This window comes from Pezoporus flaviventris, unplaced genomic scaffold (genome assembly GCF_033815535.1).
Source record: "Pezoporus flaviventris isolate CSIRO_AGI_PZ_B2104156 unplaced genomic scaffold, CSIRO_AGI_Pfla_v1 ptg000030l, whole genome shotgun sequence".
Taxonomy (NCBI): domain Eukaryota; kingdom Metazoa; phylum Chordata; class Aves; order Psittaciformes; family Psittacidae; genus Pezoporus; species Pezoporus flaviventris.
Genome location: NW_026892578.1, coordinates 3091926 through 3112258, shown reverse-complemented (window position 1 = coordinate 3112258; position 20333 = coordinate 3091926). Strand labels below are relative to the sequence as shown.

At 41.3% G+C, this 20333-nt stretch overlaps 1 protein-coding gene across 1 annotated transcript in view; it reads right to left on the bottom strand.

The window, feature by feature from the left end:
• VWA3B (von Willebrand factor A domain containing 3B) overlaps positions 1-20333 on the bottom strand; it is a 71481-nt gene that overhangs the window by 16681 nt on the left and 34467 nt on the right. Inside the window, exons 15-22 of the mRNA XM_061459727.1 lie at positions 19867-20049; positions 18310-18437; positions 16723-16895; positions 15899-16060; positions 14747-14786; positions 14469-14625; positions 11382-11500; positions 8553-8603 (exon numbers count right to left, since the gene is read on the bottom strand). Of these exons, the coding sequence (XP_061315711.1) occupies positions 8553-8603; positions 11382-11500; positions 14469-14625; positions 14747-14786; positions 15899-16060; positions 16723-16895; positions 18310-18437; positions 19867-20049 (1013 nt within the window). The remainder of the gene's footprint in view (positions 1-8552; positions 8604-11381; positions 11501-14468; positions 14626-14746; positions 14787-15898; positions 16061-16722; positions 16896-18309; positions 18438-19866; positions 20050-20333) is intronic.

Here is a 20333-nt window from a genome sequence, read left to right as displayed (position 1 = left end):
GTAAATTCGAATTTCCTCAGCGCCTGAGATAAGATTTAAATACACACTAGCAAACCAGAAAGCTCCTCAATCAATTATTTCAGGACTATTGTAATCTAGTTAGTAGACTTTATTACTCTTTCCTTCCTGATTACTGATTTGGAAGTATATTGTCATCCTTTTCTAGTACCTGAAAATGATCATTCAGATTGTAAGTTTGGAAGAGAAATACATCAAATATTTCAATTCCATGCACTACTATTAATGATTTAAATATGACTCCCTAGCAACAGACTGTACAATCATTGGTAGGACTTTTTTTTTTTTTATGTACATATTTGGCCATATATTACCAATAATAAAACGTTTTGGATACCACCCTGTCAAATTCTTATACTTTACAACTCGTTGTCTATCAACAGACATCTAATTTTTTTTTCTTTAATTCTGTGATGTTCTTCTGTTTAACAGTGTTCACTTTCTCCCTGCACCAGAACGGGGGTTTAGTTCTTCTTAGTCCTCTGTGTATTTTTTGCTCAGTAGCTTAAGTAGTCTTAAAAACATTCTCATTTTCATTACCATTTTTCTACCTAGGAATATCTCATACCTATTCACTTTATTCAATTGCTGAGGTGAGTAGCTCGAGAGAGGACGCCTTCAACACCGGAGCGGGAGGGAGATCAGCGTCCAGGAGCCTCAACTCAGAGCGACGAGAGCCACCGAGGGAGCCTCAAGTCCTCGACAGGACCTGCCCGGGAGCCGGCAGCTCAGCTGACGAGAGCGAGCAGCTGACTCACACGGGGCGGAGCCTGAAGCAGCGGCACCAGCCCTGAGTGCGTAAAAACCTGCCCCGGGGAGCGCGGGGAACAGAGTGGGTCGAGGCAGTTTGAGCGGGCAGGCGGGCGGGATGGTGAGTACTCGGCGTGAGATCAGGGCCCGGTCCGGGAGCTCTGCTCTGGCTGCCCCGGCGGTGGCCAGCGTAGGCACCCAGACAGAGCCGATGAGAGGGGAGGCTGCAGTGCAGAGCTCGGGGTGTAGAGAGTGCCTGCCCTGCTCTGGTGAGGGGAGGGTGCGCAATGGGCAGGGCTGCACTCGGTGCGCCCTGGTGGAGGTCCTCCTGCAGCAGGGGCTGAGCTGCAGGATGCTGTTAATAGGCTGCGAGATGTCAGGGAAGCCGAGAGGAAGCAGGAATGCTTGCTCCTGGCCCAAACTGTGCAGGGGCCTCGAGCTTCACCTCTACCTCATGAAGGAAAGAAGGAGGCCGTTAACCTGGGAAGCTGGGAATTAGTGACAAAAAAAAAAAACAACAAAAAAAGAAGGAAAAGGACAACCAAAAGCGAGGGGCTTCCCCCTAAATCCCCTGTCCCCACACAGAACCGCTTTGCTGTCCTGCAGGGGGCTAATGAGGAAGCGTACTCGAGCCAGAAAAAGCCGGCTGATGCCCTGGTAAAGAAGATCTCTACTGGTGCTGCCAGGAAAAAGCAGTGGGTCGTAGTAGTAGGGGGCTCTACACTGAAAGGGACAGAAGCACTCGTCTGCCGGCCAGACCCCGTCTCAAGGGAGGTGTGTTGCCTACCACGGGCACGGATCAGGGATGTGGCAGAGAGGCTGCCTGGTCTAGTAAGTCCCACGGACTATTACCCACTCCTGGTGATACATGTGGGTGCTAGGGATATAGATAGTAGTAGCCTGGGGAACATAAAGAAGGACTACAGAGCCCTGGGGGAGGTGGTTAGGGGCTCTGGAGCTCAGATAGTCTTTTCATCAATTCTCCAGGATACAGGGGAGGACCTAAAAAAAGCTAGGAGGATTAGCCAGGTTAGTAAATGGTTAAGAGGGTGGTGTCATAGTCAGGGGTTTGGGTGCCTTGAACATGGGACCCAAACTTGTAGGCCAGGTCTAGTGGGGGCTGGTAGAGCTGGTCTGATGATAAAGAAGGGAAAGAGCAGTTTTGGTAGGAGGCTTGCCAGGCTGCTCAAGGAGGCTTTAAACTAGATGTGTTGGGGGCAGGCGGCATCATTCCATCCCAACACACCCAGTCAGTTGCCAGAACCTATAATAAATGCTCGGAGCAATGTAGAGATATCCCAGCCGCTCCAGCCAATGAGCAGGCTTCAGTTGGAGCTCGGCTCAGATGCCTCTATACAAATGCCCGTAGCATGGGGAACAAACAAGAGGAATTAGAGATGTGTGCACGTCTAAGGGGGTATGATATAATAGGCATCACAGAAACATGGTGGGATGGCTGCTATGACTGGAGTGTTGGAATGGAAGGTTACAGGCTCTTTAGGAAGGACAGGCCTGGCAGGCGGGGAGGGGGAGTTGCCCTTTATGTTAGGGATAGGCTGGAGAGTATGGAACTCTGTCTGGGGACAGGTGAGCAGCCCACAGAGAGTTTGTGGGTCAGGGTTAAAGGGAATATAGCTATGGGAGACATTACTGTGGGGATCTGTTACAGACCACCTGACCAAGGAGAACCTGCAGATGAAGCACTCCATAGACAGATAGGAAAAGCCTTACACTCGCAGGCCCTTGTTCTCATGGGTGACTTCAACCACCCTGACATCCGTTGGAAGGACGGTACGGCCCAGCACAAGCAATCCAGGAGGTTCCTCGATTGTGTAGAAGACAACTTCCTTCTGCAAGTAATAGAGGAGCCGACAAGGAGAGGTGCCGTGCTTGACCTCGTGCTCACCAACAGGGGAGGGCTCGTTGGAAATGTGACGCTCCAGGGCAGCCTTGGATGAGCGATCATGAGATGCTCGAATTTGAGATCCTCAGGTCAGTGAGAAGAGCATGCAGCAAGCTCACTGCCCTGGACTTCAAAGGAGCAGACTTTGGCCTCTTCAGGAACCTGCTTCAGAAGGTTCCATGGGATACAGCCCTAGAGGGCAGGGGGGCCCAAGACTGTTGGTTGATATTCAAGGATCACCTGCTGCAAGCTCAGGAGTGTTGCATCCCAACTAGAAGTAAGTGCAGCAGGAGGGCCAGGAGACCTCCTTGGATGGATAAGGAGCTCCTGAGGAAAATTCAATTGAAAAAAGAGGCTTATAACAAGTGGAAGCAAGGACAGGTGGCCTGGGAAGAGTACAGGGATGTTGTCTAGGAAGCTAGGGACCAGGTTAGGAAAGCTAAGGCTCAGTCAGAATTAAACTTAGCTAGAGGTATTAAAGATAACAGGAAGGGATTCTACAGGTACATAGCAAATAAAAAACAGACTAGGGAGAACATAGGCCCCCTCAGGAAGCTCTTGGGAGAACTGGCTACACAGGATTTGGAGAAGGCTGAGGTTCTGAATGACTTCTTCGCCTCAGTCTTCACTGGCAAAGGCTCTGACCAAACCACCCAAGTCTTGGAAGGCAGATGCAGGGACTGTGAGAATGAAGACCTTGCGCACACTGTAGGAGAGGAACTGGTTCAAGACCGTCTTAAAAATCAATGTGCACAAGTCCATGGGTCCTGATGAGATCCACCTGCGGGTCCTGAAGGAGCTGGCAAATGAAGTTGCAAAGCCGCTGGCCATCATATTTGAGAAATCATGGCAGTCAGGTGAAGTTCCCGATGACTGATCATCAGTCAGTCAGCTGATCGGAGCTAGCCTAGCTAGAGCCACAGCCGGCACGCTTCAGCGACCGCGAGGGTCAACGGAGATTAGGAAAATCAGAGTGGATAGCGCAGAGACATCGCGATTCCCGACATCTCCCGATCCCCGAAGCCCCAGCAGCCCTTGCGAGAGAGAGGCTGACGTGGCGGGGGGCGTTCCCACGGTGACGGCGACCACTCCCCTGCTGCTTGCCTTGAAAAAGCCTTTGAGAGGGCAGCGACCGGTCGCTGCCCACCGGGCACAGGGAGGAACAAGCAGGTCGTGTTGCTGGTGTCCCAGACTGCGCGCCAATATGGTTGCCTCCAGAAAGAGAGCTTGCAGTAAGGTGACTACAGCAACTCAGACAGAGACCCCGTCCCAGACCGTGGCTGTTCAGGTCTCTGGGTGCAGGGAGTGCCAGAGCCTGCTGCTGCCGGGGGAGGGAGGACAGCATTCCACCTGCGTGAGGTGTGAGCAGGTAGAAGATCTGCTTAGCCTGGTGGCAAGACTTAAGGAGGAGGTTGAGACGCTGAGGACCATCAGGGAGTGTGAAAGGGAGATGACGAGGCCTTCTACAGACAGCTGAGAGCGGCCTCACAGTCACAGGCCGTGGTCGTCGTGGGGGATTTTAACTTCCCTGATGTTTGCTGGAAGGACCACTCGGCAACCCAGCCGCAGTCCAGGAGGTTCCTCCAGTGTATGGATGATAACTTCCTCCTGCAAATGGTGGATGAGCCGACCAGGAGAGGAGCGCTGCTGGATCTCATCCTCACTAACAAGGAGGATCTGGTCGAAGCAGTAAGGGTTGAGGACTGCCTTGGTTGCAGCGACCACGAGATGGTGGAGTTCAGGATCTTGTGTGGCAGGACTAGTAGAATACCAAGTAGAATTGCAACCCTGGACTTTAGCAGGGCAAACTTTGGCCTTTTCAAGCAATTGCTAGGGGAAATCCCATGGGCAAGGCTGCTTGAAGGTAAAGGGGCCCAAGATAGTTGGTTGACATTCAAGGACTGCTTTTTCTGTGCTCAAGATCGGAGCATCCCGACACGTAGGAAGTCAAGGAAGAGGGCCAAGAGACCTGCGTGGCTAAATAGGGAATTGCTGGGTATGCTCAAGTGGAAGAGGAGAGTTTACAGGTCATGGAAGGAGGGGCTGGCCACTTGGGAGGAATATAAGGCTGCTGCTAGAGGATGTAGGAAGGCAGCTAGGAGGACTAAGGCATCCTTAGAATTAAACCTGGCAAGAAGGGTCAAGGACAGCAAAAAGAGCTTTTTCAAATACATGGCAGACAAAACTAACACCAGAGGCAATGTAGGCCCACTGATGAACGGGATGGGTGCCCTGGTGACAGAAGATAAAGAGATGGCAGAGTTACTGAATGCCTTCTTTGTCTCTGTCTACTCTGCTGCAGGCAGTCCTGAAGAGCCCTGTACCCCTGAGACCTTAGATGAAGTCAGGTCGACGGAGCGGTTTGCCTTAGTCGATGAGGAATGGGTTAGAGAACAGTTGAGCAATCTGGACATCCATAAATCCATGGGTCCAGATGGGATGCACCCACGGGTGCTGAGGGAACTGGCAGAAGTCATTGTTAGACCACTCTCCATCATCTTTACCAAGTCTTGGGAAACGGGAGAGGTGCCTGAGGACTGGAGGAAAGCAAATGTCACTCCAGTCTTCAAAAAGGGCAAGAAGGAGGACCCGGGTAACTATAGACTGGTCAGCCTCACCTCCATCCCTGGGAAAGTGATGGAACACCTTATTCTTGGTACCATCTTAAGGCATATCAAGGATAAGAAGGTTATGAGGGGCAGTCAACATGGCTTCACCAAGGGGAAATCATGCTTGACCAATCTCTTAGCCTTTTATGAGGAAATAACACGGTGGATGGATGATGGCAGAGCGGTGGATGTGGTCTACCTTGACCTCAGCAAAGCATTTGACACAGTCTCCCACAGCATCCTCACGGCTAAAATGAGGAAGTGTGGACTGGATGATCAGGTAGTGAGGTGGACTGTGAACTGGCTGAAGGAGAGAAGCCAGAGAGTTGTAGTCTATGGGGCTGAGTCTAGTTGGAGGCCTGTAACTAGTGGAGTGCCTCAAGGGTCAGTACTGGGACCGGTATTATTTAATATATTCATCAACGATTTAGATGAGGGAATTGAGTGTACTGTCAGCAAGTTTGCTGATGACACTAAGCTGGGAGTAGTGGCTGACACGCCAGAAGGCTGTGCTGCCATCCAGCGAGACCTGGACAGGCTGGAGAGTTGGGCAGGGAGTAACTTGATGAAATATAACAAGGGAAAGTGTAGAGTCCTGCATCTGGGCAGGAACAACCCCAGGTTCCAGTATAGGTTGGGGAACGACCTGTTAGAGAGCAGTGTAGGGGAGAGGGACCTGGGGGTCCTAGTGGACGACAGGATGACCATGAGCCAACACTGTGACCTTGTGGCTAAGAAGGCCAATGGCATCCTGGGGTGTATTAGAAGGGCGGTGGTTAGTAGGTCGAGAGAGGTCCTCCTTCCCCTCTACTCTGCCCTGGTGAGACCGCATCTGGAATATTGTGTCCAGTTCTGGGCCCCTCAGTTCAAGAAGGACAGGGAGCTGCTGGAGAGAGTCCAGCGCAGGGCAACGAAGATGATTAGGGGAGTGGAACATCTCCCTTATGAGGAAAGACTGAGGGAGCTGGGTCTCTATAGTTTGGAGAAGAGGAGACTGAGGGGTGACCTTATAAGTGTCTATAAATATATAAAGGGGGAGTGTCACGAGGATGGAGCCAGGCTCTACTCAGTGGCAAACAATGATAGGACAAGGGGTAATGGGTACAAACTGGAACACAAGAGATTCCACTTAAACGTGAGAAGAAACTTCTTCTCAGTGAGGGTGACGGAACACTGGAACAGGCTGCCCAGGGAGGTTGTGGAGTCTCCTTCCCTGGAGACATTCAAAACCCGCCTGGACGCATTCCTGTGTAACATTATCTAGGTGTTCCTGCTCTGGCAGGGGGATTGGACTAGATGATCTTTCGAGGTCCCTTCCAATCTCTAACATACTGTGATACTGTGTGACTGGAAAAAGGGAAATATAACCCCCATTTTCAAGAAGGGGAAAATGGATGACCCAGGGAATTACAGTCTCACCTCTGTGCCTGGCAAAATCTTGGAGCAGATTCTCCTGGAAGACATGCTAAGGCACATGAAAATCAACAAGGTGCTTGGTGACAGCCAGCATGGCTTCACTAAGGGGAGATCCTGCCTGACCAATTTGGTGGCCTTCTATGATAGGGTTACAGAACTGATGGACAGGGGTAGAGCAGTTGATGTCATCTACCTGGACTTGTGCAAAGCATTCGACACTGTCCCACACGACATCCTTGTCTCTAAATTGGAGAGACATCAATTTGATGGATGGACCACTTGGTGGATAAAGACCTGGCTGGATGGCCGCACACAAAGAGTTGTGGTCAGTGGCTCAATGTCCAGCTGGAGACCAGTAACGAGTGGCGTCCCTCAGGGACCAGTCTTGTTTAACATCATTGTCACTGACATGGACAGTGGGATTGAGTGCGCCCTTAGCAAGTTTGCCGATGACACCAAGCTGTGTGGTTTGGTTGATACGCTGGAGGGAAGGAATGCCATTCAGAGGGACCTCGACACGCTTTTGAGGTGGGCTGATGGCAACATCATGAAGTTTAACCATGCCAAGTGCAAGGTCCTACACCTGGGTTGGGGCAATCCCAGGCACAGCTACAGGTTAGGCAGAGAGGAGATTCAGAGCAGCCCTGCGGAGAAGGACTTCGGGGTGTTGGTCGATGAGAAACTTAACATGAGCTGGCAGTGTGTGCTTGCAGCCCAGAAAGCCAACCGTATCCTGGGCTGCATCAAAAGGAGCGTGACCAGCAGGTCGAAGGAGGTGATCCTGCCCCTCTACTCTGCTCTTGTGATACCTCACCTGGAGTATTGTGTGCAGTTCTGGTGTCCTCAACATAAAAAGGACATGGAACTGTTGGAACAAGTCCAGAGAAGGGCCATGAGGATGATCAGGGGACTGGAGCACCTCCCGTAGGAAGACAGGCTGAGGAAGTTGGGGCTGTTCAGCCTGGAGAAGAGAAGGCTGCGTGGAGGCCTCATAGCAGCCTTCCAGTGTCTGAAGGGGGCCTACAGGGATGCTGGTGAGGGACTCTTCATTAGAGACTGTAGTGACAGGACAAGGGCTAACAGGTTCAAACTTAAACAGGGGAAGCTTAGGTTAGATATAAGAAGGAAATTCTTTCCTGTTAGGGTGGTGAGGCACTGGAATGGGTTGCCCAGGGAGGTTGTGAATGTTCCATCCCTGGCAGTGTTCAAGACCAGGCTGGACGAGGCCTTGGGTGATATGATTTAGTGTAAGGTGTTCCTGCCCACGGTGGGGGGGTTAGAACTAGATGATCTTAAGGTCCTTTCCAACCCTAATGATTCTATGATTCTATGTTTCTATGATTCTATTCTCTGAAGCGAAGAGAATCTAACTTCACTGATGTCAGTCTTATTTATACAGTCACTAGTTTTCTAAATCAATATACAGAAATAAGCTAGTTAAAATAGTAAAAAATTCCAGTGTGACATACAGTTGCAGCGCATGCTGTAAAGGTGCTTATTATTCCTTTGCAAACCAATCACTGAAATGTTCTTTACAGGATGAGAGATTTAACTTGATGCCAAAGGCAATGATATGCTGCCCTCCCAAGGCCCTGCCACTTGACACTGATTGAGAATAGACCAGCACATCCAAGTAGAATGCAAGTCTTTTCCTTTAAAAATAATCAGCAATGCAAGAAGAATGTCCAGAGTTTAATATTGCTCCATATCACATTCATTGGTGAAAGTAAGGTATACATATATTTGATACATTTGAAAATAAAACCAATTGGTTACAGAAATATTGATAAAAAGTATCAAATATTTATGATCAGCCTTTTAGAGGTAGGTTAGAAAACCAAAAGGTGGTAACTTACTTGTCTCTTTCCTCCTGAGGGAGTGCTCTCCAAATAACTAGATTTAGGCGCCTATTAAAGAAAACAAAGTCGTTTTTGAGAGAATAGTGTTCCTTGTGCATCCAATCAACTCAAAGCTAGCTAATAAACAGTTTCTTATGATATCTGCATTGATTTGTATTCCAAGAGCACTGCATGATCAGACTGTATCCTCATCATTCAGCTATGAAATTATCAACTGCAAGAGAAGATGGGAAAACAGCAGCTTCCATCAGGTAGCAGCATGACTATTTCAGGGTCATAGAAAGATTAATGGTAATCACAGCTGCTTCTTGCCAGGATTTTCTGTGGATGGTTCTCATCAGCACCAGCATGTTAAATCAAATAACAAAATTGATTAAATGCCAGTTAATCTAAACACAGTTCCTCCAATTAAACAGTTTCAGAAAACTGTATCCTGGAGACACATGGAGAGAAATGCTTTTTAATTATTTATTGTTTTTCCTGCTAAGATAACCTCTCATTTGTGCCATTCAGGTTTCTATTTTGTTAAACTCTGGCTATGAACAAAAACTACTGACAGGAAAACAGAAGGGATTATCCCAAAACAGTGCAGTTCTGAGATCTTTTAAAAATACCACTAAACTTTCTGCTTTTGCTTTTTAGACATAAATTATAAACTCTCATTGGGTCATTTAGCTTACAGTTTTCACTGTTGACATCTCAAATAATTAAGCCATCACACAATTATTTCATTTCATACTATAGAAATAAACCTCTACGGAGATTGCTGTAATTGTACAAAAAATTCCAAACTTCCTTTGGAAATACAAGAACAAACTCATTGTTAGGAGAAATTCATATTATAACCATCAAACTTTTAACAGTCCTGCCAGATTTACTGGTGCATGTACAAAAAAGCTCATAACACCAGATTTTTAATATTAATTTCCAGTGATTGATTTTATCTACTAGAAACCAAACCCCAGCAGTTCTACAATGTAAATCACTTCATTCATTCACAATCTGCAGTCTTAGCATGCACTAATTAAGCTTATTAAATTAAGCTTATTTCAAACTTCTGAATGTGCACACTTGTAACTCATTTGTAAAAGCTTTTGGCTATACAAGATCATAGATATTTTGAAGCTTCCAGTGGTTTTCTCCTTAAGTACTGGATATTTACTTTGTTAGAGTACAGAATTTTTTGCCTTTGCCACTTTTCTCCCACTAAATCTGATGTTACAGTCAATCTACGTATAGGGAAGATACTGTTATGCTTGCTTCTGTTCTTGAAACCTGCATGCCCTTCTATATTGTCTCATGTATAGATGTCAGAATAAATTTGTGACCAATCACTATTCACAAAGCTGAACTGCAGCCTCTGCAAATTCAGTTACTGGAAAAGTATTGTGCATTTAGAGCAAAATAAATTTGACTGGGTTGCTGTCTCACATGTAGAGGAAAAGCCATGAGAACTCTTTTTTACATTGTCAATTATAAAGACCTTCAGGCAGATCTCTCTTCTATCCATCTTTTCACAGAAGCAGTGAACTCAATTTACTATTGTAAATGCACTGATTCATTGACCTGTACAGGTAAACATAAGTAAACAGTACTCCTAATCACCAAAATTATTGGGAGACTGTAAAATGCTGTCAGATCATCAGAGTTTTACCAGAAAACACTTTTCTACCCTCAGAATTGAAGTCAGTAAATGTAAAATATGCAATGGTATGGCACAGAAATGAAAAATTCAGTATTTTTGCAGAAGCCACCACAAAAAATACGCCACTTGAACCTTCTATCAAAATGAATAAAAATCGAGATTTTCGGCCTGATAATAACAGTATTGTCTCAGTGACTGAGCACACAAACTCAAAAGATTTTTATTCACTGAATTTCATTAAGATTAGACATAGCAAGCAACATTCACAAATCATAATTCTTAATTTTTACCACAAAAGATGGATACATTCAGAAATAGGACATGGGACTGAAAAACAGAGCTATTACATGTTTTGAAAGAATTGGCATGATCATAGAGCTACAGAGGGGAGAAAAACCTTAAAGGGTCTCAGTGGAATTAATCAAAAAATAAAGACTAAACATTTATCATCGATGTTATTTTTTGTCATCTAAAATAATTACATCTGTAAATGGTATTAGAAGACAGTCTGAAAAAGACATATTTATTTAAGCAATTCTAGTCAAAGCTGTCATAAGTTTACTGAATGACAGTAGTAGTCAAATAATTGCATTACTTAAAAAAAAATCTAGAGTTAGGCCAAGAAAAGAAATATCTTAGAGATCTAATGTCTTTGTCCTGTTTACTTCTGATGTGTTTTTACTAACATTTAGTTAATATCTCTCATACTTCTCTCTCTCTCAAAAAAAAAATTATAATTGTATCTTAAGGAGTTACATTCTTGCATCCATAGTTTAGTGCTAGGCAGCTGGCAGCAAAGAGCAAGCCACTAATTTAAAAGTCAGTCTATGGATTTAGGAGCTTAACTGTAAACTAAAAGCCTGGGTAGCACTGCATGTTTGGGGGAAATTCCTCCTTAGGGGTTTCTGCTGTCAAGTTTACTCCCAGAAAGTAAAAGAATGATTTAATTTTTTTTAGCACTGAATAAACATTTATTATTTCCTAGCCTATTATCTGGGTCTCTTAATCCTACTTTTTTTTTTAAGAAAATAAACATTTCTTCTGCAGGTAGATGGTGGATTAAAGTATGTCAGTGTGCAGAATTACCAGTATTAAGCAAAGCATGTGAGTGAATATCCACTACATAAGAAAAATCTTAAATAAGACTAAAAGCTTGATAAATTTCTGATGAGTAGACTTGCCTTTCATAGGATTTAATTGCTTGTTCCAGCTTCTCTTTATAGGCATCAAGATTCACTGCCTGAGGATTAATTAGCGTGATCCACTTCTTGTTGTTGCTAACGTGGGCCAATGGTAGGATCTATTATACAATAAAAGACAAAAACTTTATTTATCATACAACTTTTCCTCCATCAGTATAACTGAATGCCTATGAGTCCATGTCCAAGGATCAGAACAGCCAGAGGGACCACTGGAAGGCTGCAGAAAGATCTGAGCACCCCAAAGAAATGTCAGAATTAAGACATAGATTCCAGCCTGCTAATAAAATCTTCTGAATTTACACAATCCCTTTATGTAGAAGTTGCAAATTAAGATTCCTAACTACTAGTTAAGTCTAACTAAATCAGTACTGTCAAACAATTCACTTTAATAATGGAAGGGTTGGTCAGAAGGGAGACAAGAATGTCTGAAGCATGACCACATTCCAGGTTGTACTGCTTTAAAACAACACTCTATTAGCACCTAATTCTAGCATACAGGTGTGTTAGTTACTTTTTTAATGTATTTAATACTCTTATTCTGGAGGACCATATTTCCTAAGGAACTGGAGTACTAAAAATGAAGAGAGACATTTTTAACCATTGCGCTGATCACCAAAGAATGAACAAGGTGGATATTGCTCACTGAAACTAGTCTTACTTAACCATAATAAGACTTAGGAACCTAACCAGGTTAGCAGAATCAGGAACTTAAATACCTATCAAATCTCAAAATACAGCATTGACATAAATCAACTTCTTTACAAAATAAAAAGTCATACACTTAAAAGCAGATCTTCAAAAGGCAGAGAAAAAGGTATAAAAGGATGACAGAAAGGAGTAAAGATGCTTTCTCAATCTGTCAGTCCAAAGTCCCACCATCATTCAGCCTCTTAAATTACTCAGCAGTTCATGTAAGAAAAGTATTCTGGTTTTGGCTGGGATAGAGTTGTTTTGTTAGGGTTTTTTTTTGTTGTTTTTTTTTCCTCAGTAGCCAATACAGTGCTGTGTTTTGGATTTAGTATGAGAACAATGTTTATAACACACTGATGTTTTAGTTGTTGCTAAGTAGTGCTTACTTTAAGACAAAGACTTTCCAGTCTCCCATGCTCTGCCAGTGAGGAAGTGCGCAAGAAGCCAGGCAGGAGCAGAGACAGGAGAGCTGACCCAAACTAGCCAAAGGGATATTCCATACCACAGAATGTTATGCTCAGTATAGAAACTGTGGGAGTTGGCCAGGAGCCACCGATCACTGCTTGGGGATGAGCTGGGCATTAGTCTGCAGGTGATGAGCAATTGTATTGATCATCACTTGTGTTTCCTGAGTTTTACTCCTCTCTTTTTTCCTAATATTATTTATTATTGTTATTGGTTTTGTTATTATTGTGACTATATTTTACTTTATTTCAATTATGTAACTGTTCTTATCTCAATCCGCAGGTTTTGTGTTTTTCCAGTTCTCCCCCTCCATCCCACAAGGCGGTGGGGAGGACCAGGGGGAGTGAGCGAGCAGTTGTGTGGTACTTAGTTGGTGGCTGGCATTAAACCATGACAAAAAACTATTTTATACATCAATGTCCTGATAATGATTATAAACAGAAAAAAATCCAAGAAATAAATGGAGAAGATGGGGAATATTACTCTCCCCAGAAATGTCGCCAACATGTATGGTTAAGTGGGAACCTTCTCCAACTGCCTGTCTGAGACCAGGATATAGATGACAAAAAGATGGATGAGGTTCAATTTAAATAAATCTAAAACCCTGGTTGGGGGAACAAGGGAAGCAATCAGAAAATAAAATACTAAAAGACTTCTTTAATGAGAACATTTTTCAGAGATGTTTTATTTGTGTTTGAATCATTACAGCCTAGCTGGATTCCAAATTACTGTAGTATCACCATTTTTTCAGAAGCACTTTATATTTATTGTATATATATAACTACCCATGGGATTCATATGACTTTAAATTCCCCTCTCTTTCTGAGGACATCGTTTCTCTCATTAACAAATCTGTGTCACATCAGTGCCAGACCACATCTAAGTTCCTAATATTGAATTAATCTTGAGATCTCTTAGAAGCTAAAGTTAATGGGAACATGTTAGTGTGAAGTATCTTGCCAGAGACAGATGAGGTAAATCTCTGCCCAGAATTGTGAGCCATGAAATCTCACTACCTGTCATTTTCAGGAGGAGCTCGAAAGCTGAAAGGCAAGAAACAGAATACCTCTCTTCCAGTTTCATATTGCCATGGTTGTTGTCTGCTATTTACTCAAACTAATTTAATAAAAATTCAGCAGGGCTTTACCATGCAGAAGCCCACTGTTATGTTTCCTAACAAATTTCTAGAGTAACTCCAAGTACAAACAGCATCACTTACAAAATTAGTATTTAATACAGTTTATAAAACACTTTGAATAGCATATGAGGGGCAAACAAACACATTATTATGGTACTGAAGAGTAAAAGCAGAATGGAATGTCTGTCTTCTAAGCAAATAGTAAACTTGAAACACTATGTGGAATGGCAATTAGAGCTTCATGATACACAATTTATTGTAAATTTTACAGTCTCACAATTGCCTACACCTATCAGAATTAAATTTTAATTACTGAATTCCAATATTTTTCAAAAGGTCTTAGCAGACCCATGTAAACCTTGAGAATGCACAAATCCATGACTGTGCACCTGCAAAGTTTTCCAAATGAATTTATGGACCTAAAATAAATACTCCAGTGAATTAATATGTCTCAGTAGAGGCTACGGTGCTCAAGAAATTGCTGGATACCTGATGGCTGCACACTGCCATCAACTGGTAACTGTGAAATAAAAATATATAGCTCTAAAACTTAACGACAAAGTCTGCAAGAAATACTATTAACTATCAGTTTTATCTTCTTACTGATGCATGAATAAACATTCAGATATGCATTACACATTTAGTAGACATCAACCATCTACAATAAACACTAGGGAATGCAATTATGACATTTACAGAAATTAATAAAAACATCTTTCTAAAAACAGTATCAAGTTTTTTTTGTTTGCTTTGAAACAGTGTGTGAGCATTACCTCATCAAATACTTTAGAAACTACATGTTTTTCCAGAACTGGGATGTATTTGGTACCATGAGGAACAGCAGTAGGAGCTAAGGCATCCATGATGGTGAGTCGCCTAGCAACCAAGCCATGGGTCTTCAACCAAAGAGCTGAAGAGATAGCTAAAGAACTAGAAAAAAAAGAGACTGTTAGATGTAGCACAAGGTAGAAATACATTTGAGAAGTTTGAAATGACAGAAGAAAAATATAAATAATTTGTGCGATGTATGTACATAAGTGCCAACACATACCTTTTAGATGCCCTTTTCACAGATTTCTGCACCTTCGGATCTAAAATGAAACATTAGCATTTCATTAGCTCACAACTTTTGTGCACACAAAGTACTCAAATATAAACTGACATATAATAGCATCATTTTTTATAATTTTAGCTTACTAGCAGTGTCACAAAGACTACACAGTAATCACAGTAATTCAAATGCTAAATTAATCAATAAGAATTAGGTTTCCTGTGTTTCTTGTTGCTTGATCAATAGTAACAGTGCTACTAGATGACTCATAAGCCCTAATTAATCAATGAGGAAATTTATAAAATAGTTGGGGAATAATTTAAAGAAAAATAAACTTGATGTGTATTTATTTATTACAACAACAAGAAAAAGACTATCTGGTTTATTTCCCATTTCAAGATGGGATACCAATACTAGTGATATCAGTAGCGAGATGGCAGGGAGTGGCTAATCTAAGGTATACTGCTATGAAAATCTGTATAAAAGGTATATAAAGAAATAAAAAAAGACACTGAAATGTAAAAAAAGTCAAACATCTTTAAGTATATAGGTGACTTTTTAGAACAACTTAGACAACTTATTATAAAGTTCAGAGTTGCATGAATTCCTGAGATACAAGAAAACTATCTGGATGTATATGCAAGCCCCACAGGAAATACTTTTGTCTCTATATACGCATCTATCCCAGAGAGTATGTTTTTTTCAAGTCTAAGCATACTAATAAAGTGCAACCTCCTTTTACATTGGTACCAAAGAATTAGAATCACCATTCAGCTTTAACCTCAGCATTGAAAGTAACTACAAATTACTGTATCTCAACAATCTGTTAGTGTATAACAAGATTCTCAAGATGTATTTACTCTGTTGATAAGAAGCAAGTGTGATATCCTTCCAGCAGTGTAAGGCATAGCTGTATCACTGCTGCCTCATACTGTGGAAATGACTAAGCTGTTGTAAACCTAATAGTTTGGGCACAGGCAGAAGTCTGGCTGCACCTGTAAGGGCCTTGTTACAATATCCTTCTGCATGTCCAGCTCTCTCCATCTGAGCTGTGTTCCAATCCTTTCTGCTGCATTTCTGCGCACACTTTTGCCTCAAAGGAGGCACCATTAGTTACAAACACAGCAGGAGAAATGTTATTGTCTGCCCCACCTGTTCTGGCAGACTCCTGTTCTGGCAACTTGCCTTGGCAAGTGGCTGTACATTTCACACTCTTTTTGACAGAAGACCTCTTTTTTTCAGGAGATATTCCTTCCTCTGGGCTTTCTTCTCTAGATTTCTTCAGGATTCGCAGCAGACTCGTCTTTGTTTGCTCTGTAGGTGTTGAAAGGGACAGAAAGGAAGAGCTAACTTATTGCTCAAATATGTGCCTGGGATTTTTGAGTTCCCCTTCGCTATTCAGTCTCAATTTTTAAGGGAGTGCCTACACAAGACTTCAAACACAATCAGTCCTAATTTGTACCTTGTACTTTCCCGAGGATGAAAACTACTTTTACATCAGCTGAGTAAACCTGGTTTCAGACTGCATACAAAGAATGCTTCAAAGAGAAGCTTAGTGTTACACGTGTAATAAGCAGAAATATTAGTGTGAGCAACGCTGTAACTAATGAAACATAGATCAGGTCTTCATTCTTGCCAATGATGTACTTATTTAGAATAAAAAGAGATAAGGATTTAATAATTACTGTTAAAAAACTATTTGAAGAGCTTTCAAAACAGTCTGTCAAAACTTTTTTTCATTGCAGTGCCTGCAACGAATCATAATTGAGCAGACATCTGTTTGTCTGTTTGGACCAAATAAGTAAAATGGCCAAAAAGTAAAAATTACAAAAGTTAGAATTTCGGAAGGACGATTGTTTAAGTCAGTAAAGTATTTGTTTATTCCTACAAGGGTGGGTTTTTTTGCTATTTTTAACAGAATCTTTTCAAATTAGTGAATAAATTCTGCTAGTAACTACAGTTCATTTTAGTCTTACCGGCATATAATGCTTTCTTCCTTTGGGATGGACTGTCAGCAGTAGTCTGCCAGGTTTGCTGATGTGGTGTCAGTGTTGGCTCTTCTGAAGCACAGCATGGCCTACTGCTAAGAGTACTCAGCTCCTGAACATGTTTGTTTACAGATGACACAGTATGTATCTGCTTGTGATTTCTGCTTGTGACAAAAAGAAGAAACAAGCAGGAAAAAACTTCAAGCATATGACACTGGTTGAAAAAAATGCTAAGTTGTAGTCTTCTGGAAATTTGAATACTAATTTCACATGATTCAAACAGTATAAAATATTTTCTCTATTACCCAAGTCTGCATTTCAAAGGGGAGTTTAAACGTTAAAATATTCTTATTTTTTAAACTATTTAAAAGCAACTTCTTAGTCTGTTTAAAAGGTGTTCATTACTTTTAAGGCAATACCCTCATATATTTTTAATAGGTTCAGAATATTCCATAATAGCCACTTAGAGTCCTGGGGGAAAGAGTAAACCTACGATCAGCAAAGAAAATAACTGACACACAAATCTATCAATCTATGCACATATGTGTGTATATATATACACACACACATTTATACCTATGACCCAGCATGAATAAAATACAAAATATGCAAATTCTGAAATAAACATCTACATTTTCACATTGGACAACCCACCTGCCCTTCTACATGGAATCTTTCCACAGCACTTTCCACTTTCAATATATTTTACTACCTTTTTATTAATTTTAACTTACTGTTTTTAATAGATTTCTGTCTTACAAATCTGAGCATTATTAAATATACTTTTTTGGGGGGAAAACTATTTTTTTATTAAGGCTATTCTCCTGTTGAGATTACAAGTAACTTCATATTTAAAGTTAGGTCTGTGTTTGTTCTGAAAACAGAAACTCAGTGTAATCAGACATGCAGAAAGCTTTTCCACAGTAGCTCAAGAGTCTGCCTTCAATATGCTGTAGAAGGACCAATTTTTTAACTGTTGCTCTTGGCATCCTGAGTTTTTCAGCATGTTTTTCAACTGATGCTGAACATGAAGCTAATTTTAATGATGACAAAGCAAGGATAAATATGCCATGGACATTCAGTCTCACATGGCAAAATCAAAAATGTGAAAAGAAATAAGCTGAATTTCATTCATAGTCTTTGCCATCTTTTAAACAAATACATATATATGTAATTTATGTTTCAATCAGCATGTCCCAATGAGCAGCAATTTACTCATGAAGTACCAGGCCAGATCTACCTATAGGACAACAGTTTTTTGTGAATCCTCTCAGAGGGAGGAATTTTACCATATGCGGGAGACAGAAATATATTTTCACATTTTTGCTTTAATTATTCCTAATAATTTGAGACTATTCAGATATTTGAGATCATTTTGGCTCAGACGTCACAGTACCAATGTGTTTTTCTTTTCCCGTCTTTTCCTGTAACTGTTTAAAACAAACAAATAAACAGAGAACCTTTCTTTTTCAAAGAGGAGAATGTCAGAGGTTAAAAATGCATGGCAATGAGAAAGGAGAAATGTGACAGATAGCCCCTATCTCTTATTAACATAATAGCAGTATGAGGACATACTTATTCTCTAAATCATTTTCTCCATTACAAGATTCTATCATCAGACTTTCGGCATGAAAGGCCTTCACTTTCTCCAGGTCTCTTTCTCCTTGCTCAATCTCTCTTTTCAAAAGATGTATATCTTCACTCTAACAAAAAGAAAATCATAGAATCACAGAATCACAGAATCACAGAATCAGAGAAGCATAAAACAGTTTGTGTTGGAAGGGACCTTCAAAGGTCGTCTAGTCCAATCAAATGTTCTATAACAATTACTATTAAACATGCTTCATTTCTGAACTGAAACTATGCAAGCTGTCATAATAATTCTGAATAATGTCTCAGGACAGCTGCAAAGTTCTGTATACTTTTTCAGGTAGTCTCTTGTACTTGGCAATACAGACTTCCAAATTAACCTTCCTTTTTAGGAAAAGGAAGAACGTTCCCTAACAAGCCAGTTATCCCTTGAGATGCAAACATCATCACAATACTAACATATAAGAGATATAATCCTCAGTAGCTCCCCTCATTCCCAGCAAGCAAACAAGTAAATAAATATAATAGAAGATATTTACATTACAAATGTTGTCCTGTCATTCTACAAATCACAGCTGTATCACATACTGTCCCTGAAAAATGAGACGTAAAAAACATACTCTTCAAGTAAACAATGGAACTAAATATGAATCATTTGGACTACAGGAGGAAACAGGAAGGATCCCTTTACAACTCCCACAGGGCCAGAAGTCTGGAGTTGGAGAACACAGACTGCCCCTCATCTTTCCAACATGCTCAGTTTCACACAGTCTGCACCAGCAGAATCATGGAAATTGTGCAGTACACAGTCTGATACCTTTCAAGAGCTGGAGTATTTCTACTACATCTCCTGCTACTGTCTTGTTCCTTATTGCTCTCATTGTTCCACTACCACCATTTGTAAAAGTTGTGGAACTAATTAACTCTACCTTAATTAAAAACAAGAATATACTTTAAATGGGTGTTTCTGATAGTCTGTTCAGAAATTTCCTATAGGGAATTGCTAGATTGAGTCGCTTAGTCACACATGATAGATCATTGCTATTACAGTCATTTTACTCATTATAGATCTCTCCCCAGTGGCTACTGTAGAGCAAACTTTAAGCAAAATTCATAGAATCATTCCTTCATCATCATTCAAATTCAGCTCTGATATCTTTCATTTACTGGTATGATACAAACCATAGTTTTATTTTAAAAAGTGACTGATTTTTGAGACCACAGAGATCATATGTGTTTCTTCCAGAGCTTAATTTGGTCTATATGTGGTTTGGGTGTTGGTTTCTGTTGTTTTTTTTTTGGCAACAGTAGCATTACAAATGTACTTTGCATGATATTTGGGCTTTTTTTGTTGTGATCTAGTACAAGTTCATAAGAAAAAATGTCAGAGATTGCTTTCACATCACTTCAAATCTGACTAGGATAAATCCTCTTTTTCAATAATCTCTTACATGAAATCACAATGATGTGAGTCATAGTTACTTCAATAGAATGATATGATATATGATATGAAGAAACAAACATTTATTTTAAGATACTCACAACAATAAACTCCGAAGCATCAGGATCAGTCAAATAAATGTTGTAATAATGGAACCGTCCCTCTGTTTCAGTAGATAGTTCATACAAAAATTTATTAGCTTCTGTATCATCACAGTTGAAGGACACAGTATGGATGGGAACTTTACAGTGAATCTGGACATGAGCCAAAATTATGGGGGGGGGCTGTAAATCAAAAATATATATTAAACATGTGGCATCTAGAAATGTATTTATGGAAACATGGAGAATATTTAAGTATTTAATCAGTCATACTGTTGCTTAGAGACACATGTAGAGCAGTTAAAAGCATACATTTTATATGGATAGCTATTTCACATTAAATAAAATGAGCTAATTGAAAACTGAATTTGAAACACTGATAATGCATTAAGGCACAGGATACTCTAATAAAATAAAGTGTTAGTTGTAATAAAATCAGTACTCTTTGTTTCTAAAATCTTAAAGCA